General features: G+C 42.4%; 1 protein-coding gene across 1 annotated transcript in view; it reads right to left on the bottom strand.

Annotated features, from left to right (window-relative positions):
* The window catches only part of Taf5 (TATA-box binding protein associated factor 5), a 570,605-nt gene that overhangs the window by 503,757 nt on the left and 42,270 nt on the right, over positions 1–24,578 (bottom strand). Inside the window, exons 4-6 of the mRNA XM_068366349.1 lie at positions 13,010–13,212; positions 9,677–9,873; positions 8,560–8,749 (exon numbers count right to left, since the gene is read on the bottom strand). Coding sequence (XP_068222450.1) covers positions 8,560–8,749; positions 9,677–9,873; positions 13,010–13,212 — 590 coding nt within the window. The remainder of the gene's footprint in view (positions 1–8,559; positions 8,750–9,676; positions 9,874–13,009; positions 13,213–24,578) is intronic.

Raw genomic sequence — 24,578 nt, 5'->3', positions numbered from 1 at the left:
AACAAAATAAATACACTAAAAGAGAAGCAATGAAAAATTAAAATAAAATATTCTAAGAACAGTAACAACATTAAAATAGATCTTTCATATATAAACTATAAAATAAGAGGAAGAAAAACAAGATAGAATAGTGTGCTTGAGTGTATCCTCAGGCAAGAGAACTTTACTCCAAGACAGTGGAGGACCATGGTACAGAGGCTATTGCAGTACCCAAGACTGGAGAACAATGGTTTGATTTTGGAGTGTCCTCTTAGAAGAGCTGCTTACCATAGCTAAAGAGTCTCCTTTACCCTTACCAAGATGACAGTAGGTACTTAATAATTACAATGCAGTAGTTAAACCTTGAGCAAAAAGGAATTGTTTGGTAATCTCAGTGTTGTCAAGTGTGTGAGGACAGAGGAGAATGTGGAAAGAATAGGCCAGACTATTCGGTGTATGTGCATGCAAGGGATAAAATGAGATGTAACCAGAGAGAGGGATCCAATTTTGTACTGTCTGGTCAGTCAAAGGACCCAATAATTCTCTAGCAGTAGTATCTCAACAGGTGGCTGGTGTCCTGGACAATCTACTATCTACAATCTACTATCTATAGTGAACCTGACATTTTGCTATCGGTTAAACGTTCAGAAGTCAGAGATCATGGACATTATAGTGTGGTGCTTGTACCAGTTCTTGTGTATGTGGAGGTGATTGTTCTTGTTCTAGTGCAAGTGCTGGCTTACATAGTCTTGGAAATGATTGTGTGCATGGAGGTGATCATGAATGTGCCGAGTCTCTTGCACATGCCGAGTCTCATGTTCAGGGAAGGGAATGGGCATGTGCTGGCTCTGGTGATTGTAGAGATGTTTGTTTTCATACCAGCTCTCTTGCACATGAAGTTCGTTCTTATGCTGGTTCTCTTGCACACTAAGTTTCCAACGAGCATGAGCATCTGGGTGAACTTGCGTCTTTCGGTGATTGTGCATGTAGTGGAGATTGTGAACGTAAAGATCTTTATTGTGGCAGTGATTGTGTTCACGGGAACAATTGTGTGCATAGAAACGGGGCTAAATGCGATCGTGATCATAGGGGAAATCATGAATCCCTAAATGATTGCGCTGGTGACCCTTCGTCTTTTGGATCATTATCTCGTAGAGATCATAGCACTCGTGTAGGAGAAAGATTACCTAACAAAGACCAGGAATGATGAGCAGCCTTCTTCACACGTAAGCATGGGGGAAGGTGCTCTTAGCTCATGATCCAGAAGAATGGTATGAGAATTCTACCACCTCCAGAGAACTCATCAGGGCACCTCGTGGTCATCTGGAAGATTGTGTGATTGGTGAATGGGTCGCAGAGGCCTCCTTTGAACAGCCCTCGTCAGGAGGGGAACGAGAGCAAGGCCCTATGTCCCGAATAACACCACTTGTCAGATCTCAGGAAAGATTTGGTACAGGAGCAATGGGTATGAGCCCTACAGTCTCATACCTCAACCCCTGACCGGTAATAGGGTTTCAGTATAGAGCTGATCCTCCCTCAAAACCATACAGAGGAATTAGGAAGTGACTCGGCAGGCAAGGAAGAAGGTGAAGGGACAGGCATTGTTACAAAAGACGACAGCGGCCGGCATTTCTCCATCACTGAAGTCGAGGGTTTCTCAGCTATAGCCAAACTCTCTGCAGTGGTTAAAAGTAGCTCCTATGCAGCAGCAGGCAAAGACACAACCAATGGTACTAATACAGTTCTCATCCACAGGTAGAACAGAGGCAGGGGCATCAACAGCAAGAGAATAATTTTGAAATCTTGCGATTCTTAGAATCTACGTCAAAGGGGCACCATCAATACCAAGGGCAAGCCATAACTCATCTAGGTCAAGATCCTTGCAGGAGTCGTCAACAATAGTCAAAACCAAGGAAGAACCTTGGGAGAGAGGCAGGGGGGTATTACCTTCGCTACAGGAAAGGAATATTCATGTTTTGATCAAGGAACCCTCTGAGGCCAGGAGGGCAGCTCCCTTTCTCTTCCTCTTTCTTCTGTTGGCCTTGGCCTAAGGGAAAGCAGAAGAGATTTTCATTGTTAATGGGTTTAATATTACTGTATCTATATTATTCATGAAGTTTTTCTCATTGAGACAAATACGTTTAGCACAGAAACAGAAAAAAATGTTGAAGCAGGAATAACGCAAAATTGTCATGAACTTTATCTGGAAATAAACATGGAAATGGAAGAAGGAATTTCTATTATTGTATAGGGAATAATTATTATTAATGTTATACTGTATATTCATCTATTTTTTAACATGTGTGGGGGTTGATGAGGGGTCAAGGATTCCATAAATGTTTGAAATGCTTGGGACCACTGACCTAGGTGAATCCACACTATTTAGTAGGTGGGTATGCAAGGGAAAGATCCTAAAATAGAAACCTTACCTAAACTAAAACACAGCACAAACCAACCTGGAATACTTATTGAAAATATCCACGCCTGGCAATCTGTCAAACGGAAACTCAAAACCTGGTCAAGTTCAACATTTCTAATAGTGTCTGCAACTTCACCATCCTTGTAAGCTACGGATGGGGGTTAGGGAAGCCTATAGGTCTACCTCTTGAGCCCTCAGCAGCCAATGCCTAACCCCTTGAAGGAGAGGGGGCCTTTGGAGCTGATCATATGTATATATGGTCAGTCTCTAGAACACTGCCCTGTCTAAGGCATTGTCCCATCCTTTGCCTCTGCCATTCATGAGCAACCTTTCAACCATAAACTTATCTATAATCCATGAATTTACGTTATCATCGTAAAATGATATTTTCAATTTAAAATAAATTTTTGAATATACTTACCCGGTGAATATATAAATAGCTGACGTCTCCGACGGTCGACAGATTCCAAAAACTCGCGAGCGATCGCCATGAAGGTTGTCGGGTGTGCCCACCAGCGCCAACTATCGGCCAGATACCGCATATACTTCTCAACCAAACCAGTTCTTCTCAGTCCGTAGGGTCTCTATTGGGGAGGAAGGGAGGGCCTTTAATATTATATATTCACCGGGTAAGTATATTCAAAAATTTATTTTAAATTGAAAATATCATTTTTAAATATTAAACTTAGCCGGTGAATATATAAATAGCTGATTCACACCCATGGTGGTGGGTAGAGACCAGTATTAAAACAATAAAGGCATATATGCTCAAGAGTTTTTGACAAATATTCAAAAAACAAACTTAAGTATAGGTACCTGGTAAAGAAGCTGACTCTGATGATTACTCTGCCTCATTAGTCCGCTATCCTCACGAAGCCCAGCCATCCTCTTAGGATGCTGAAAGACTCCCAGGAGCTGCTATATCCAGGGTGAACACCCCTATAACAGGACCTCATCAATACCCTTAATCTGGGCGCTCTCAAGAAACAATATTTTGACCACCCGCCAAATCAAAAAGATTGCGAAAGACTTCTTAGTCTCCCGTACAACCCAAAACAAGATTAAAAATTTCAAGAGTAGATTAAAAAGATATTGGGATTAAGGTAATGTAGTGGTAGAACCTTCACCCACTACTGCACTCGCTGCTACGAATGGTCCCAATGTGTAGCAGTCCTCATAAAGAGTCTGGACATCTTTCAAGTAATATGAAGCGAACACCGACTTGCTTCTCCAAAAGGTCGCGTCCATAATACTTTTAAGGGATCTATTTTGCTTAAACGCTACCGAAGTTGCTATCGCTCTAACTTCATGAGCCTTGACTTTAAGTAAATTACGATCCTTCTCACTTAAATGAGTGTGCGCCTCCTGAATCAAAAGTCTAATAAAATAAGACAACGCATTCTTAGACATGGGCAAAGAGGGCTTTTTAACGGAGCACCATAAAGCCTCTGAACAACCTCGTAGCGGTTTAGTTCTGGATAAATAAAATTTAAGAGCTCTAACGGGGCACAGCACTCTTTCAACTTCATTCCCCACAATCTCAGAAAGACTGGGGATTTCAAATGATTTAGGCCAAGGACGAGACGGAAGTTCATTCTTGGCCAAAAAACCAAGTTGAAGAGAACATACTGCTTTATTAGCGGAGAAGCCGATGTTCTTGCTAAAAGCATTTATCTCACTAACCCTTTTCGCCGAAGCCAAGCTCACCAAAAAAAAGTGTCTTGAGGGTAAGATCCTTCAGGGAGGCTGAATTTAACGGTTCAAACCTGTCTGACATAAGGAACTGTAGGACCACGTCTAAGTTCCAAGCAGGAGTCGAAATATGACGCTCCTTGGAAGTCTCGAAAGACTTAAGCAGGTCTTGGAGATCTTTGTTATTAGAAAGATCCAAACCTGTAGGACCACGTCTAAGTTCCAAGCAGGAGTCGAAATATGACGCTCCTTGGAAGTCTCGAAAGACTTAAGCAGGTCTTGGAGATCTTTGTTATTAGAAAGATCCAAACCTCTATGCCTGAAAACAGAAGCTAACATGCTTCTGTAGCCTTTAATGGTGGATGCAGAGAGGGAGCGACCGTTTCTCAGATAAAGCAGAAAATCCGCAATCTGCGCTACAGAGGCACTTGGAAGAGGAAATAGAGGAGGACTTGCACCAGTCTCTAAATACCTCCCATTTAGACTGATAGATCCTGATGGTAGAGGATCTTCTAGCCCTCGCGATCGCTCTAGCTGCCTCCTTCGAAAACCCTCGAGCTCTAGAGAGTCTTTCGATAGTCTGAAGGCAGTTAGACGAAGCGCGGGGAGGCTTTGATGAAATCTCTTTACGTGAGGCTGTCGCAAGAGATCCATCCGCAACGGCAGACTTCTTGGAACGTCTACCAGCCATAGAAGTACCTCTGTGAACCACTCTCTCGCGGGCCAGAGGGGAGCAACCAACGTCAACCTGGTTCCTTCGTGAGAGGCGAACTTCTGCAGCACCTTGTTTAGGATCTTGAAAGGTGGAAAGGCATAAACGTCCAGGTGAGACCAGTCCAGAAGAAAAGCGTCTATATGGGCCGCCTCTGGATCTGGGACCGGAGAGCAATAAGTCGGGAGCCTTTTTGTCAACGAGGTCGCAAAGAGATCGATGGTGGGTTGACCCCAAGTCATCCAAAGTCTCTCGCACACATCCTTGTGGAGCGTCCACTCCGTAGGAATCACCTGACCTCTTCGACTGAGACAGTCCGCCAAGACATTCAACTTCCCTTGGACGAACCTCGTCAAAAGAGAGATGTTTCGATCTTTTGACCAAATGAGAAGGTCCCTTGCGATGACGAAAAGAGAGTGGGAGGGAGTGCCTCCTTGCTTCGAGATGTAAGCCAAGGCCATGGTATTGTCTGCATTCACCTCCACCACCTTGTTTCGAATCAGACTCTCGAAACTCCTTAGCGCTAGATGGACTGCTAACAGCTCTTTGCAGTTTATGTGAAGACTCCTCTGGTCTGCGGACCAAAGACCCGAGCATTCCAGATTGTCCAGAGTCATCCCCCAAACCAAATCCGACGCATCTGAAAACAACACATGGTTTGGGTTCTTGACTGCCAGAGAAAGACCTTCCCAAAGTCTTATATTGCTGTCCCACCAAGCTAGACAAGTCTTGACTGGATCGGAGATTGGAATCGAGACCGTCTCTTAAAGTCTTCTCCTTGTTCCAATGGATGCCTAGGTGGAACTGGAGAGGGTGCAAGTTGAGTCTCCCTAGAGAGATAAACTGTTCCAGAGACGAAAGAGTCCCCAGGAGGCTCATCCAATCTCTCACAGAGCAACGGTTTTTTTCTTGCACGAGACGGACTTTGAGCAAAGCCTGCTCGATCCTGTTGGCAGACGGAAAAGCCCGAAAAACTCGACTCTGTATCTCCATCCCCAAATAGAGAATGGTCTGCGATGGAGTCAGTTGCGACTTCTCCATGTTCACCAAGAGGCCTAACTCTTTCGCAAGATCCAAAGTCCACTGTAGGTCCTGCAGACAGCGATGACGGGACGACGCTCTGAGTAACCAGTCGTCCAAATACAGGGAGGCTCTGATCCCCGATAAATGTAGGAACTTCGCTACATTTCGCATGAGCCTCGTAAAAACAAGAGGAGCAGGGCTGAGGCCGAAGCACAGTGCTCGGAATTGATACACCACCTTCCTGTACACAAACCTCAGATAATGTTGAGAATCTGGATGTATCGGAATGTGGAAGTACGCATCCTGCAAGTCGAGAGAGACCATCCAGTCCAGTCTGACTGCTGCCAAAACGGATTTGGTGGTCTCCATCGTGAACTTTGTTTTTACAACAAACACGTTGAGAGCACTTACATACAGCACCGGCCTCCAACCTCCTGTGTTCTTCGGAACCAGGAAGAGACGGTTGTAAAAACCTGGGGATTGAAGGTCCGAGACTTTCACCACCGCCCCCTTTTCTAACAACAGAGACACCTGAAGATGTAACGCCTGTCTCTTTGTCTCCTCTCGATACCTGGGAGAGAGGTCTATCGGAACTTTCACCAGAGGAGGTCTTCGTACAAAAGAAAATTTTGTAACCCTCCTTCAGCAACAAAACAGACTCCCGGTCTGCACCCCTCTTCTCCCAGGCCTGCCAGAAGTTGGTCAATCTGGCACCTACTGCTGTCTGAGGACGTGGGCAGTCAGACTCTGCCACGTGAGGATTTAGATCCTCTCTTCTTGCCTCGCTTGCTATCGGCACGAGAGCCTCCCCTACTGGGAGCTCTGCCACGAAAAGGAGGGATAAACCTTGCCGCTGGCGTGTCAAACTTAGGTCTGCTGACATGAGAAGACGAAGGTAAAGCCTTACGAGCAGACGTGGCCATTAAATCATGAGTGTCCTTCTGTACAAGAGACGCCGCGATATCTCTAATAAGCTGTTGAGGGAACAAAGCAGAAGACAAGGGCGCAAAGAGAAGTTCTGACCTCTGACAAGGAGTGACCCCTGCAGAAAGAAAAGAACACAGAGTCTCTCTCTTCTTAAGAACCCCTGCTGTGAACGTAGCAGCTAGTTCATTAGAGCCATCCCTTATTGCCTTGTCCATGCAAGACATTATCTGAATAGAGACATCCCTGTCCGCTGACGAGACTTTCCTACTCAAGGCTCCCAGGGACCAATCCAAAAAATTGAAAACCTCGAAGGCACGGAAAATTCCTTTAAGGAGATGATCCAGATCTGTAGAGGACCAGCAAACCTTCGAGCGTCTCATGGCCAGACAACGAGGAGAGTCTACAAGGCTTGAGAAGTCTCCCTGGGCAGAGGCAGGCACCCCCAAGCCGAGAACTTCTCCCGTGTCATACCAGACGCTCGCACGAGAAGCCAGTTTGAAAGGGGAAAGGCAAAAGAGGACTTCCCTAAATTCCTCCTGGACATTAACCAGTCTCCCAAAAAACGCAAACCTCTCTTAGAAGAGCGAGAGCGCACCAACTTCGTGAACGACGGAGTCGAAGAAGTCACGCCCAGCGTGAATTCAGATGGAGGTGAACGAGGAGCAGCAGAAACAAAATGATCGGGAAACAGATCCTTAAAGATAAGCATTATCTTTTTAAAGTCAAGGGATCGCTGAGCAACCCTAGGCTCCTCTCCATCCGAAAGAGTCCCCAAAGGAACATCAGCAGGAAGGGGATCAACAACTTCCTCATCCGAAGAAACATCATCCGACAAAGGCAAAGTCCCGCGACACGGAGAAGCATGCCGAGGAGGCAACGATTGACAGGCTATATCAATATGCGAAGGAGCCGCAGCAAAAGCAGAGGTAACGACGTCACGTCGAGACTGCAAAGACTGAAAGTCTTGAGGCTGAAAAACAACAACAGACTGTGGCGACTGACGTTCGACATCACGTCGGGACTGCACAGACTGCAGGTCTTGAGGTTGAAAAACAACAACTGACCGCGGCGACTGACGTTCGACGTCACGTCGGGACAACGGACTCGAATTCCGATAAAACCACACATTCCTCACACCGATCTCCTAATTGACAGGATTTACCCAGGCAATTAGCACAAACAGTATGAGGATCGATAGAAGCTTTCGGAAGACGTTTGTTACAGTCTTTCGCACATTTACGATAGACAGGAGAAGGGTCAGCCATTATGAAAATCCAAAGAAAATCCAAAGGAAAGCCAAGTTCATCAACAAAAATCAAAAAAGGGTTTCAAGAGTTTTGTCGAAGCAAAAAACCAACACAGCGAAAGCAATAAAACCAAAACCAAGTACTTCACCAATCGGTAGAAACTTGAGGTCAAGCGCGAGCGGAACCAATGTTGTCTGGACCACCGACAGAGAAGAACTGATTTGGTTGAGAAGTATATGCAGTATCTGGCCGATAGTCGGCGCTGGTGGGCACACCCGACAACCTTCATGGCGATCGCTCGCGAGTTTTTGGAATCTGTCGACCGTCGGAGACGTCAGCTATTTATATATTCACCGGCTAAGTTTAATATTTAAAAATTCTTCTTCAACTGGAAGTAGAGGAATTCGCTTTTCCTTTCGTCATAATTGTAGATGTAACCAATACATTATCATTATTTTACGACACATAGATAATTCAACAAATGTTCCCATGAGTTCCTGACTATAACAAGTGGATGCCTTTATACCAAAATCAGTACATCGTTCAACAACTCAACTTACAATTCTGGCAATGGTATTCTGTTGCTCTGAGGGGCATTTGGGTCATTCTTCTTACTCTTCTGCAGGGAATCTTTTTTAGGTTTCTTTTTCTTTGGTTTGTCACCTTCTTCTTCCCCTTCTTCTTCTTCCATAGCAAGATTTGGCAACTCTGGTTCTTTTAATAAACCATAGAAGACTCTTGACTTATTAACTGAAAAGGGAAAATGTGAATGCTTTTTTTTCCATTGATTCAAACCTCTTAACTCACTCAGTCATATTGTTTGGAATGGTCCAGTATTAAACAAAATAGAATAAAGAAGTTAGGAGTACTACCCTGATGACAGTAACTACAGGGATTTCTTATTAATGTCCTGATGAAATCCTTGGTAATATTCTACTCTCAATATAAAAATAATTTAATTAAACTACAAATTAATGTTCCTTAATCTTATAGGATGGGCTGGAGGATTTGTTCTGAATAAAATATATTTAATTTTATAGATAGCAACCCTTTGAAAATGTAAGTAGACTGGTTAGAGAAACATTGAAAATATTACAAAATTTGATTAAAGATCAGTTTCCCAGACCTTAAAATTTGTTGTTCATTGAACACTGGACTATTATAATCAATGTTTTATTATCAATGTTGACTGACTGACTGATTGATTGGATGGGTTCTATAGTCCTGTAGCAAAACAATAATGTTTATCAATACTGGAAAATATATACAGTATGTGCTTACCAATTCAATATAATGCAACTATGAAACTAGAGAACAATTTGCTAAAGAAAACTGTAAACTGTAACATACAAGTAAATGGTGCTGCTAAACTCACATAATTTCTTACAAAACAATTGTCATTACATTTTGTGATGTACATAAACAATTAATTAGGAGTAACAAATACAATATAAACTACAATGAACTCTGTATAGCTCAGTATGAGTGAAGTTCCTAAACAATACCACAACGTATTGCACACACAAGCTGATTAAACTATGAATATCACTGATATACATCACTACTTTAACCTGGCCATGCAGACTGGATATATTTTTTCTTTTATTAGAGTTGAACAAATTTTTAACTTTTTAATTGCTATATGATATAAAGTTTAGAATTAGATTTATATCTCACCTTGTTTAGGAGCCTCTCCTTCCTGTGCACCTGCCGTAGCCAGCACTTGACTACGTGTGCGTGGTACACCCTCGTAAACATATAAGTACAGTCTATCATTTATAATTCGAGAAACAGGACTCCCTCCACGTTCAGTTAAATACCTCTTTAAATGTGAAAATGAATCTCGAGACATTCGCACAGTAAATTGACTAGACCTGAAATTAAGAAAATAAAATATTCAAATAAATCTAACACAATACAACTACATAATCTATGATAATTTATGTGCAACCTCTATTACTATTACACAAACCTCATTCTTAGTTAAACCTTTTGGAAATCATGAGGTTAAGTATGAATCGTGAGGTTAAGTAGTCTTATTTGTCCAAGGCCAAGGTGAAAGAAATTGATTACACATGATTACATTAAAAATATAAAAATTTAGCTGTTATTTTTTTATTTCCTTAAAATTTGAGTTTACCTGACTCATATTTTCTCTACTGACTAAACTCAAATTGTTGTATTATATAAGCAATTATGAAGAATGACTGTATGTTATCTCCCAAAGTAATACATTTCATCCAAATACCTGATAATTAAAATCTATTATAATTTATTATAATTTGCCAATGATGATCAAATAATAATTATCTTGGATCATTCTAATATTTTTATAATGATTGTACTAAACAGTCTTCAATGGTAAAGTAAATATGCAATTAAACTAAACACTGTACCATATTTTCTAAATATTATACTTGAATTACGTCATCCTATACTAACAATAGTAAACAAAGATATCTGCGTGGTAGCAATCATAACTATTAAGGAGCGCGACTCACGACATCTTGTTGGCTACACTGAAAGATGCATAACGGGTCAAAGATAATAGGTATTCTTAAACCACTTGTTGAGCAGCTATCACAGGACCGATAGTGAACGTATCGAGTCTCCTGTGGGTCGAGTCTTTTAAGTAATGGGCTGTGAAGGTGGTCTGTCTCTTCCACACGCCGCTTGAAGTACTTGCAACATGGAGAAGTTATGTTTGAATGCCAGGGAAGTGCTGATTCCCCTGACATCATTGGCTCTAGGTCGGCAAACCAGAGGAGGGTCGGGAGCCAAGGCTCTTTCGATCACTTGGCGGATCCAGGAGGAAACAGTGTTCTTAGTGATCCTACTCTTTACTCTCCCTGAGCTAACAAACAGGTGTTAGTTGGCGCCGTGTTGCTGCAGTGCGTTTAAGATAGTATCTCAAACTCCTCCCTGGACATAGTAACAACTGATCTGGGTCACTGGTTACAGAACGAAGACTCACAATCTGAAAGGGACCGAATATATGGTCCAGTACCCTTGAATTTTGAGTCTTAGCAATGAACTCAGGGACGAAGCTGAGTGTCACATCCACCCATCCCCTTGATTGGGTGATCTCATTCGAGAGGCCATGAAGTTCACCGACTCTCTTTGCCAAGGCTAAAGCTAGCAGGAACACTGTCTTCAAGGTGAGGTTTCGGTAAGTTGCATGGCATAATGGTTCATAGGGAGGTCCTTAAAAGGGTCTCAAGATGCAAACTACGTTCCCTCTGACTGAGGGCAAGTGATCTCATAACTTCATATGAGTAAAAAAAAAGCTCCAGCGAAGAGGAAATGTCAACTCCTTTCAGACTAAAGGCGAGGCTTGAGACCCTGGATAGTCTCCAGGTGTGAAGTCCAAGCGACCGGGAGTCACGTGAGCGCAAAGCTCTAGAGCGTGAATGGCTTCTAGAAGAAGAGCATTCAGATCTTAATGATCTACGATTCATCAGATCTTTGAATCGTCGCGAATAACGATCAGGGGAAGAGTGTCCAGAAGGATGAGGCGATGCTCAATCTTTAGCGCTGCTGATGGTAGGGGTGCTGGTCCCCGGAAGATCAATACCTGCAACCTGCAGGTTCTTGTGGGGAGAAACAAAGGGTTAAGGGTTACAGGACAACGAGGTCCCAGGATGGCAAGAGGGTTTGTCGTCAGCAGGAAGGCGTTGGAGAGGCGAACGCGAGCGATCACCTCATCTGCGCGTGGAAGGGCAAAAGATGGACTTCGCACAGTTTCAGAGCGCGAGATGCTGAAGGCTCTGGAGAAGGATCCTTCTTAGCACCGCGCTAAAGGAGACGCAGCAGCTCCCCCTTCAAAGGGGGTCCCGAATTCCCTAAGATCTGCCACAACTGCAAAAGATCTGAAAGGGAAAATGGCTCCCCAGCGGCTGGAGGTGAAGTTGCTCCTCTAGGGAAGCAACAACCTCTCCAGTACCCAGGGGTTGCCAAGGAGTTAGTCGGTCTGCGCTTCTACTCGATCCCTCGGAAGAGCACGAGCGAGAAGGAGCTTTTGAAAAAGATTTGGGGGTGCGAGACGAAGAAGAATGCACTTTCCTCGCCCCTGAGGGAGAAAGATCGCGTATGACCTTCTTCTTCCTGCGCCGTCCAAATTTCTCCCATTGGGAGGCAGGCCACTCCCTACACTCTGCACATGGCGAACCCTGGTCGCATCAATGCCCTCTGCATGAAGGACGCAAAGAGTGCGGGTCGGTCTCCAACGATAACATGAAGGTACCGGACACGGCACCTTCGCGACCTGGACAGGTTCGCATGAGGGCAATCATAGAGAAAACAAGCAAACCCGAAAAGAAAAAGATCAAAGAGTCCAATGACAGTCTAGGAAGAGAGAGGACACGTCCGATCTCTACTGAGCCAAAAGAAAAAGACGTACCTCACTGATGTGAGTGTATATATAGAGATGGCTGGGTACCCCCAAGCCAACCCCAGCCTCCCTGCACAAGCAGTTAGGCAGGGTTGCCACCTCTCACTTTAAGTCTAATGGCTACCATCCAGCTTCGCCGAAAGATAATCCAAATAAACTACGGAAGGTTTTTTAGTATGGGAACAAACATATTTGAGGAAGAAAATTAAATCTGTTCTTTTTAAAAAAGTTATTGTATCCACAAAGAGGTGTCAACGTGTGGGGTCCTAACAGTGTACAGTATTACTGTTTAAGTATAGAAAAAAATGTGTAAAGGAAATGTCTTCTTTTTAAATACTTACTTTAACAAAGAAGTGATGAGAAAGTGAAGATAAATATAGAAATGATAAGTGTAAAAATTTCATGAATTAAATTTTGCATGCAGTTAAATGGTGTGATATGTATCACCTCCAATACAACTTTCTTCATAAAGAATGAACTTGAGACTAAACCCATTTTTCCCATATATTGCTCTTTTTTCCCTGGTCCCCTTGAAGCATTGGATTGATAAGTTATTTTGGTAATGCCATTGGCCTTGGTACTAAGAAGAGATATCAACTACTGTACTAATCTTTACTTACCTAAAATTGTCCATTATTTGATATCCAGTCATGTGATCCCGATTTGTTACCAATGACAACTTATGTATATCATCCTGATAGTAATCTTCTTGGAGGGGTCCAAGTTTTTGTAAAAATGCTTTTGAAACCTCTTCATGTCCATTGTAAACAAGTTCCAAATACATGTGCACAAACACTGGATATAAAACCAGAGACCTCTCATGCTGAAATAAAATAAGAATAAACTAATATGGTATTTTACACATACAGTATTTTATAACTGTAAACCTATTAGAAACTCCAACATTAAATATCACTAATCTGGAAAACAATTTGAATATTTTTCCCCAATACAGACCAAACCCATCATTTACATGGATATAACTTTCAGTGAAAGCTTGAATGGACGTAGAGGCAAGGCAACCTAGTAGAATCTGGTGAGGGGAAAAAGGACAACCCCCTCATCTGAGCACTCGCCAGACAATTCTCATTTCAACGTAGGGATAAGAAAAGTGGATTGGATTGATGTGAAATTTATCATAGGTGACTTGGGTTTGTATTTAGGGAAAAATTCAAATCATCTTCCACATTTGAAAATGGTTCCAACAAAGATACAAACCCTCATCACTTATAGGGAGAAACCCATTACATAGGAGTTATTGTCCAAGAACAGGTTTTGGTAGGGTCATTTCTTTCTGGATAGGTCAGCTACCCAGTCACATACAGTACTTGAGTATGGGAAAGATGACATCTGTAACTATCAATACAGCCCAACATATTGGATGTGAGGTTTTATAATCCTGCACATGGATGTGGCATGTACGTGCTATACACCTAAAGATTCCTGGTATCTTTGAGAGGTGAAATATCAGCTCAGAAGGTAGCATATCAAAAAGGTCCCTAGACTTACAAGCTCTGTGATTGTTGTTATAATTATGAGTAACTTACAGAAATTACAAAATAAACATACTGAAAACTATAGCAAAACTCTAAAAAAACATTCTCCTTCCAGGCTTTGAAATAATTTCCAAGGTCTATTGGAAACACACACACATACACACACACACACACACACACACACACTCATTCTCACTCTCACTCTCACTCTCTCTCTCTCTCTCTCTCTCTCTCTCTCTCTCTCTCTCTCTCTCTCTCTCTCTCTCTCTCTCTCTCTCTCTCTCTTTTTTTTGGAGATATCCAAAATCTTTGAATAACAGAGAGACTTTTTAGTCCATCCGCAGAGACTCCATTTGCTCTCTGGTAGAGCAATTTAGTTTAAACATTTAGAGAGTTCTTATGATCTTGTCTAACTTATTTTTTAACTCAATTCTGTTAACTGCATTCAATGGAAGTCTATTACAAGTATTTGCTATTTTGTATGTAAAGAATTTGCCACATTGTTGTATTTTTTCAATTCCAGTTTATTAACATTACCTCGGGACTGATTTGTGATAAGAGTGATTAGGTTGTTGTAACCTACATTTATTATTCCTTTAAGAATTTTGAATGCCTCTATTGAATGTCCCCTTAGTCGTTGAGTTTGTAAATCTAATAAGTTCAAACATTCTATCCTCTATCTATATCCAAATTGTCTTAGTGTTGGAACTAGTTTGGTATTCCACAGCTTGTACTGCTTCCAGTCTAGCTATATCCTTCTGAATACATACATACATATACCAAGGCACTTCCCCCAATTTTAGGGGGTAGCCGACATCAAACAAATGAAACAAAAATGGGGGACCTCTCCTCTCTACGTTCCTCTCAGCCTGACAAGGGACTCAACCGAGTTCGGCTGGTACTGCTAGGGGTGCCACAGCCCAGCCTCCCCCGTTATCCACCACAGATGAAGCTTCATAACGCTGAATCCCCTACTGCTGCTACCTCCGCGGTCTTCCACACCGGAGGAAGCAGCAGAGCCTACCGGAACTGCGTCACAATCACTCGCCATTCATTCCTATTTCTAGCACGCTCTCTTGCCTCTCTCACATCTATCCTCCTATCACCCAGAGCGTCCTTCACTCCATCCATCCTCCCAAACCTTGGCCTTCCTCTTGTACTTCTCCCATCAACTCTTGCATTCATCACCTTCTTTAGCAGACAGCCATTTTCCATTCTCTCAACATGGCCAAACCACCTCAACACATTCATATCCACTCTAGCTGCTAACTCATTTCTTACACCCGTTCTCACCCTCACTACTTCGTTCCTAACCCTATCTACTCGAGATACACCAGCCATACTCCTTAGACATTTCACCTCAAACACATTCAATTTCTGTCTCTCCGTCACTTTCATTCCCCACAACTCCGATCCATACATCACAGTTGGTACAATCACTTTCTCATACAGAACTCTCTCTACATTCATGCCCAACCCTCTATTTTTTACTACTCCCTTAACTACCCCCAACACTTTGCAACCTTCATTCACTCTCTGACGTAAATCTGCTTCCACTCCACCATTTGCTGCAACAACAGACCCCAAGTACTTATTCCACCTCCTCAAGTAACTCTCCATTCAACATGACTTTCAACCTCGCACCACCCTCCCTTCTCGTACATCTCATAACCTTACTCTTACCCACATTAACTCTCAACTTCCTTCTCTCACACACCCTTCCAAATTCTGTCACTAATTGGCCAAGCTTCTGTTCCATGTCTGCAACCAGTACAGTATCATCCGCTAACAACAACTGATTCACCTCCCATTCATGGTCATTCTCGTCTACCAGTTTCAATCCTTGTCCAAGCACTCGAGCATTAACCTCTCTCACCACTCTATCAACATACAAGTTAAACAACCACGGCGACATCACACATCCCTGTCTCAGCCCCACTCTCACCGGAAACCAATCGCTCACTTCATTTCCTATCCTAACACATGCTTTACTACCTTTGCAGAAACTTTTCACTGCTTTTCACTTCTGAATACTTGGAGCAATTGGACTCCGTATACAGGATGGGGCCTTACTAGTGGTGTACAACTGTAGTACAGTGTCTTTATTTCTTTATTTGAATTGTCTCTCTATGTAACTATAAGTTTTTGTGCTTTTTTTTAAGCTTTTATACTCTGTTTGGTGAACTTCCAATCCTTGATAACTGTTGATAATCTGATTGTGGATTACTTATAACTTATGTGCATGACTTTACATTTCCCATGGTTGAAATGCATTTCCCATTTTCTGGACCATTCTCCTAGCTTCATTAGATCCTCTCTTAAGGCTTCTACATCTGAGTTCGCAGCATTTATACTTAGTTAAGTAACGTCAGCAAATCTGGCTATTCTACTAGTTAATCCTGAATCTTTGCTGTTGATGTAAATCAGAAATAGCAATGGGTCAAGGACAGATCCTCGAGGTACTCTGCTTGTAACAGGTGCCCACTCTGAAGCTTCTCCATTGATTACACCTCTGTTCTCTGTTTGTTAGCCAATCATCGATCCATTCCAATGGCTTGTCAATGATGACTAGTACTCTAATTTTGACTGTTTATTTTTATGAAGAACTTTGTCAAAAGCCTTTTGAAAGTCTGCTTTTGTCGTATATGCTAAACATGTGGAAAAATTTCAAATGATTTGTTACACATGATCTCTTCTGTCTAAAACCATGTTAGCTGTCTATCAGAATATTGTTTTTCTCTATATGTTCTACTATTGAATATAGTATAATTGATTAAAAAATTATGCAAGGCACTGAAGTTAAATATACAGATCTGTAGTTGCCAGGTTCTTCTTTTGGTCCTTTCCTGTAGATTGGAGGAATATTGCTTAGTTTCCATCCTTGTGGTGCCTTTCTTTCGTTGGCTGTCTTTTGGAACATTTTGTAAAAGTGGAGAGTTATCTCTTCTTCTAGTTTTATAATCTCTCTTGGATGAATATCATCTGGACCTGGTGCCTTGGACTTACTGAGTCCTTTCATTTAATTTTTGACATCATCCATTATAAAGGTAATTCTGTTTAATGGCACACTGTTCTGTCTTGTTTCTCTTCCACTTGTTTTGTTCAAAGTTGTTTTTTATAGTTTATATAGGAGATATTTATTTCAATGTTGTTACTCTTCTTAAAAAATTCATTTTTCCTTGTTTCCTTTCCTCACTGGGCTATTTTCCCTGTTGGAGCCCCTGGGCTTATAGCATCCTACTTTTCCAACTAGGGTTGTAGCTTAGCAAGTAATAATAATAATAATAATAATAATAATAATAATAATAATAATAATAATATTAAAGTATCAGCAGCATGTTAGGATGAACTTACAGTTTTCTCATACAAACCTTTTAATAACAAAGTATGTGCCCTACTCCTTTCCATCAATCTGACTTGTTCTTTGATACATAAGGCAAAAATTTAAAAGAAATATTAAAAAAGATTAAATATAAGAAGTAGAGGCCTCTCAATCTGGAACAATGTGTGTCACTGTGAGAGATTAATTCACCCACATAAAAAGCTATTTATTTGAGTAACAAACCCATGGTTTTTTTTTTTTTTTTTTTTTGCTAAGATTAATGCATGAAAAATTTAATGTAAAAGAAAAATGCTATTTAGGTTTAAAATATTTTGCTAATCTACCAATAAAAGTTTATATGAGTACATGTATACTGTAATTGCATAAAATGATATTTTCCTTATAAAATAAATTTTTGAATATACTTACCCGGTGAATATATAAATAGCTGACGTCTCCGTCGGTCGACAGATTCCAAAAACTCGCGAGCGATCGCTATGAAGGATGCCGGGTGTGCCCACCAGCGCCGACTATTGGCCAGATACCGCATATACTTCTCAACCAAACCAGTTTTTCTCAGTCCGTAGGGTCTCTATCGGGGAGGAAGGGAGGGCCTTTAATATTATATACTGTATTCACCGGGTAAGTATATTCAAAAATTTATTTTATAAGGAAAATATCATTTTTAAATATTAAACTTAGCCGGTGAATATATAAATAGCTGATTCACACCCATGGTGGTGGGTAGAGACCAGTATTAAAACAATAAAGGCGTATATGCTCAAGAGTTTTTGACAACTATTCAAAAAACAAACTTAAGTATAGGTACCTGGTAAGGAAGCTGACTCTGATGATTACTCTGCCTCATTAGTCCGCTATCCTCACGAAGCCCAGCCATCCTCTTAGGATGCTGAAAGACTCCCAGGAGCTGCTATATCCAGGGTGAACACCCCTATAACAGGACCTCATCAATACCCTTAATCTGGGCGCTCTCAAGAAACAATATTTTGACCACCCGCCAAATCAAAAAGATTGCGAAAGACTTCTTAGTCTCCCGTACAACCCAAAATAAGATTAAAAATTTCAAGAGTAGATTAAAAGGATATTGGGATTAAGGGAATGTAGTGGTAGAGCCTTCACCCACTACTGCACTCGCTGCTACGAATGGTCCCAGTGTGTAGCAGTCCTCATAAAGAGTCTGGACATTTTTCAAGTAATATGAAGCGAAAACCGACTTGCCTCTCCAAAAGGTCGCGTCCATAATACTTTTAATGGATCTATTTTGCTTAAACACTACAGAAGTTGCTACCGCTCTAACTACATGAGCCTTGACTTTAAGTAAATTATGATCCTTCTCACTTAAATGAGAGTGTGCCTCCCGAATCAAAAGTCTAATAAAATAAGACCACGCATTCTTAGACATGGGCAAAGAGGGCTTTTTAACGGAGCACCATAAAGCCTCTGAACAACCTCGTCGCGGTTTAGTTCTGGATAAACAAAATTTAAGAGCTCTAACGGGGCACAGCACTCTTTCAACTTCATTCCCCACAATCTCAGAAAGACTGGGGATTTCAAATGATTTAGGCCAAAGACGAGACAGAAGTTCATTCTTGGCCAAAAAACCAAGTTGAAGAGCGCATACTGCTTTATTAGCGAAAAAGCCGATGTTCTTGCTAAAAGCATGTATCTCACTAACCCTTTTAGCCGAAGCCAAGCTCACCAAAAAAAGTGTCTTGAGGGTAAGATCCTTCAGGGAGGCTGAATTTAATGGTTCAAACCTGTCTGACATAAGGAACTGTAGGACCACGTCCAAGTTCCAAGCAGGAGTCGAAATATGACGCTCCTTGGAAGTCTCGAAAGACTTAAGCAGGTCTTGGAGATCTTTGTTATTAGAAAGATCCAAACCCTTATGCCTGAAAACAGAAGCTAACATGCTTCTGTAGCCTTTAATGGTGGATGCAGAGAGGGAGCGACCGTTTCTCAGATAAAGCAGAAAATCCGCAATCTGCGCTACAGAGGCACTTGGAAGAGGAAATAGAGGAGGACTTGCACCAGTCTCTAAATACCTCCCATTTCGACTGATAGATCCTGATGGTAGAGGATCTAGCCCTCGCGATCGCTCTAGCTGCCTCCTTCGAAAACCCTCTAGCTCAAGAGAGTCTTTCGATAGTCTGAAGGCAGTTAGACGAAGCGTGGGGAGGCTTTGATGAAATCTCTTTACGTGAGGCTGTCGCAAGAGATCCATCCGTAACGGCAGACTTCTTGGAACGTCTACCAGCCATAGAAGTACCTCTGTGAACCACTCTCTCGCGGGCCAGAGTGGAGCAACCAACGTCAACCTGGTCCCTTCGTGAGAGGTGAACTTCTGCAGCACCTTGTTTAGGATCTTGAAAGGTGGAAAGGCATAAACGTCCAGGTGAGACCAGTCCAGCAGGAAAGCGTCTATGTGGGCTGCCTCTGGATCTGGAACTGGAAAGCAGTAAGTCGAGAGCCTCTTTGTCAGTGAAGTCGCAAAAAGATCTATGGTGGGTTGACCCCATGTCATCCATAGCTTCTCGCACACAGTCTTATGCAACGTCCACTCCATGGAGATGACTTGTCCTCTTCTGCTGAGGCAGTCCGCCAAGACATTCATTTTTCCTTGCACAAATCTCGCCAAAGGAGAGATGTTACTTGCCTTAAATGGAGTTCCTTCTGATCCGTGGTCCAAAGACCCGAGCATTCCAGACTGTCCAGTGGAGCTCCCTAACCCAAATCCGATGCATCTGAATACAACACATGGTTTGGGTTCTTGATCGCAAGAGAAAGACCTTCTCGAAGTCTGATGTTGCTGTCCCACCAAGTCAGACATGTCTAGACTGAGTTGGAGATTGGGAAAGAGATACTCTCTAAGCCCTTCTCCTTGTTCCAATGGTTTAGGTGAAATTGGAGAGGGCAAAGGTTGAGTCTCCCCAGAGAGATAAACTACTCCAGCGATGAAAGAGTTCCCACGAGGCTCGTTCAAACTCTTACAAAGCAACTGTTTTTCTCTTGCAAGTGAAGGAGCTTGTTCCATTCTTGGGAAACATAAAGGCCCGAAAAATCCGACACTGTATCTCCATTCCCAAATAAAGAATAGTCTGGGATGGAGTACTGTAAGTTACGACTTCTCTACGTTCACTATGAGACCTAGCTCCTTGGTTAGGTCTAATGTCCATTAGAGGCTCTCCAGACAGCGATATAATGACGACGCCTTGATTAGCCAGTCGTCAAAATAAAGGGAGGCTCTGAATCCTCAAAAAATGTAGAAAGCTTGCTACATTTTGCAAGGGCCTTGTAAAAACAAGAGGAGCAGGAATGAGGCCGAAGCACAGCGCTCGAAATTGGTACATTACTTTCCCGTCCACAAACCTCAGATGTTGTTGAAAGTTTGGATGAATCGGGAAGTAGAAATATGCATCCTGAAGGTCGAGAGAGACCATCCAGTCGCCTTCCCTTACTGCTGCCAAGACAGATTTGGTAGTCTTCATCGTGAACTTTGTCTTGACAATGAACACATTGAGCGCACTTACATCTTAAGTACTCCTGCAGTGAACGTGGCTGCCAGATCATTGGAGCCATCCCTGATAGCCTTGTTCCTGCAGTGAACGTGGCTGCCAGATCATTGGAGCCATCCCTGATAGCCTTGTTCATGCATGACATAATTGTACAGCAATACATTGACAACTGGAGAGACCTTCTTACTTAAGGCTCCCAGTGACCAATCCAACAAATAAAAAACTTCAAACGCTCGAAAAAACTCCTAACAGGAGATGGTCTGGCTCTGAAGCAGACCATAAAATCTTGGAGCGTCTCATGGCTAGACGACGAGGAGAGTCCACTAGGCTTAAGAAGTCTCCCTGGGCAGAGGCAGGTACTCCCAAGCCGAGAACTTCTCCTTGAGCTTCTCCTGTGTCACACCAGACGCCCGAGCGAGAAGCTAATTAAGAAGGAGGAAAAGCAAAAGCAGACTTTCCTAAACTTCTCCTGGATTCCAACCAGTCTCCCAGTAAGAGCATGGCCCTCTTGGAAGAACAAGAGAGAACTGACTTCGTAAATGTAGGAGTCGAAGAAAGTCATGCCAAGAGTAAACTCAGACGGCGAAGCAGCCGTTACAAAACGAGTAGGACAAAATTTCACTAAAGAAATTCATAATTAAAAAACAAGGGATTGTTGGACCACCCTAGGTTACTCCTCTTCTGAATGACTCCACAAAGGTACATTAGTTGAAAGGGAGTCATCAACTTCTTCAGAAGGCACATCATCTGATAAATCTAAAGTCTTGCGAGAAGGAGATTTATATTCAGAATGACGTGAAGGAAAAACCTGACACCTTGTATATGAACAGAAGTTAAAGTTGGAGGGTCGATGTCACGTTGTGACTGCAGAGAATGTTATTCTACTACACGCCGTGACAGAAGTAACTGACGTTTAAACGTCCCGTAGTAACAGCGGTGACTGCTGTTCGATGCTATATCGTGACTACGATGACTGACCCTCGACGTCACGTCATGTCTACGGTGTCTACCGCTCAACGTCACGTCGTGTCTGCGGTGTCTGCAGCTCAACGTCACGCTGTGACTGCGGTGGCTGACGTTCAAAACGATCAAAGTTACATCGAGATTTATGCTCCGCATCTTCTTAAACAGCAAAGCTGTCACTAGGGATAACGTCAGCGTGGCGTAACAAAGCTCGTCTAGAAGGTTGAAGACCCGAATCACATATCCCAGAACCGTGACGTACAAAAAGCAAAGGATCCTTTCGCACAGGAACAGGATCGAAAGCTTCTATTAAAGAAGAAAGCTTTAACAGCATATCTTGCAAAACACTTCACTTCGGATCAACCTGTGACTGCGGTGGCTGACGTTCAAACGTCACGTAGTAACAGCGGTGACTGCTGATCGATGCTATATCGTGACTACGGTGACTGACACTCAACGTCACGTTGTGTCTACGGTGTCTACCGCTCAACGTCACGTCGAGTCTGTGGCAGAACGTCTGTACATGAACGTCATCGCTATGAATGGGACTCTTATGATGACTACAGCTAAGACTTGTTCTTAAGGAACTAATAAACGTTTCAAACGTCTCGAAACTTTACGCCCAGGCTTTTAAAGAGACGAATCATCGGAAGACGAGGAGAAACTTCGTCTCTCCTGTCTTATGGCAAGGACGTGCTTGACGAGCAACGTCTGATACCTTTGAGGGAACGTCTGTTCGTTGGTTTACACTCCTCACTCCCTTAGGTCCTACGACATTCCTTCTCCCTGGTGCAGGGGAGCCTGAAAGAGGTCTCGGACTAGGCAAGTGACAAGCACTTACTTCACTGATATCACATTTTTTAATAATTTCACATTAGGCCCCTAGACATGAATAAAACTGATTTCTACCTAAAGCACGCAATTCTCCCTTAAATCAAAAGGTTAGAATTGCGAAATGAGTCGTATAATGTAAGCACATTAGTACAAAATGAAATACACATGCAAAAATCAATAAACATATACATATATATCGAATAAAACGGAAATATATAAAGTTATAAAGATCAGTAACTGGGGATGAGACTAAACACTAGTTCACTAAGGACTACGTTTTCAATCTCTCACCGTACAGTGCCTTGGGACGAGAATAAAAACTAAAACGTTTTATCCTCTCTCCCCGTACAGAGACTTGGGACGAGAGTAAAAAACTGAAGCGAGAACAACGTTACTCGCTCCCAAACTCCTTGTACAGAGACTTGGGACGAGAATAAAGATCGGATCGTTCTCTCTTTCTCTCTCTCTCTTTCTCTCTCTCTCTCTCTCTCTCTCTCTCTCTCTCTCTCTCTCTCTCTCTCTCTCTCTCTCTCTCTCTTGTCACTCACAAGAGAATGGCCCACTCACCCTTCGTCAATAACAGGTTATTTGACTAAAGGAAAAAACTGAAAGGACTCAGAAATTGAAAAATGATATTTTGATTATAAAATAAATTTTTTAATATACTTACCCGGTGAATATATAATAGCTGACGTCTCCGACGGCTCGACAGAATTCAAAAACTCGCGAGCGATCGCCATGAAGGTAGCGGGTGTGCCCACCAGCGCCAACTATCGGCCAGATACCGCATATACATGTAAACAGCTCCAGTTCTTCTCATCCCGCTGTGTCTCTATCGGGGAGGAAGGGGGGGCCTTTAATTTATATATTCACCGGGTAAGTATATTCAAAAATTTATTTTATAATCAAAATATCATTTTTAAATATTAAACTTAGCCGGTGAATATATAATAGCTGATTCACACCCATGGTGGTGGGTAGAGACCAGAATTAATACAGTTTACGGCGTATATGCTTAGAGTTTTTGACAGTTATATCAAAACCAAACCCAAATAAATATAGGTACCTGGTAAGGAAGCTGACTCTAACGATTACTCTGCCTTGTTAGTCCGCTTTCCTCACGAAGCCCAGCCATCCTCTTAGGATGCTGAAAGACTCCCAGGAGCTGAAGTATCTAGGGCGACAACCCATACAACAGGACCTCATCAAAACCCTTAATCTGGGCGCTCTCAAGAAATGACATTTGACCACCCGCCAAATCAAAAAGGATGCGAAAGGCTTCTTAGCCTTCCGTACAACCCAATTAAAAAAAACATTTCAAGAGAAGATTAAAAGGATATTGGAATTAAGGGAATGTAGTGGTAGAACCCTTACCCACTACTGCACTCGCTGTAACGAATGGACCCAGTGTGTAGCAGTCCTCATAAAGAGTCTGGACATCTTTTAAGTAAAATGACGCGAATACCGACTTGCTTCTCCAAACGGTCGCGTCCATAATACTTCGCAGAGATCTGTTTTACTTAAAGGCCACAGAAGTTGCTATAGCTCTTACTTCGTGCGTCTTAACCTTAAGCAAGCAACGCTCTTTTTCACTCAAGTGAGAATGAGCCTCTCGGATTAAAAATCTAATAAAATATGACAAAGCATTCTTTGACATAGGCAATGAAGGCTTTTTAACTGAGCACCACAAAGCCTTAGATCCACCTCGTAAGGATTTAGTCCGAGCTAAATAAAACTTCAGAGCTCTAACTGGACACAGCACTCTTTCAAGCTCGTTGCCTACGATCTCTGACAGGCAAGGTATATCAAATGACTTAGGCCAAGGATGAGAAGGCAGTTCATTTTTGGCCAAGAAAACCAAGCTGAAGTGAACATGTGGCTTTATCTGTAGAAAAGCCGATGTTCCTACTGAAGGCATGGATCTCACTGACCCTTTTAGCCGAAGCCAAGCACACTAAGAAAAGCGTCTTGAGGGTGAGATCCTTCAGGGAGGCTGAATGTAATGGCTCAAACCTGTCGGACATTAGGAACCTTAGGA

This window comes from Palaemon carinicauda, chromosome 44, assembly GCF_036898095.1.
Source record: "Palaemon carinicauda isolate YSFRI2023 chromosome 44, ASM3689809v2, whole genome shotgun sequence".
Classification (NCBI taxonomy): Eukaryota; Metazoa; Arthropoda; class Malacostraca; order Decapoda; family Palaemonidae; genus Palaemon; species Palaemon carinicauda.
This window is presented reverse-complemented; position numbering and strand designations above follow the sequence as displayed.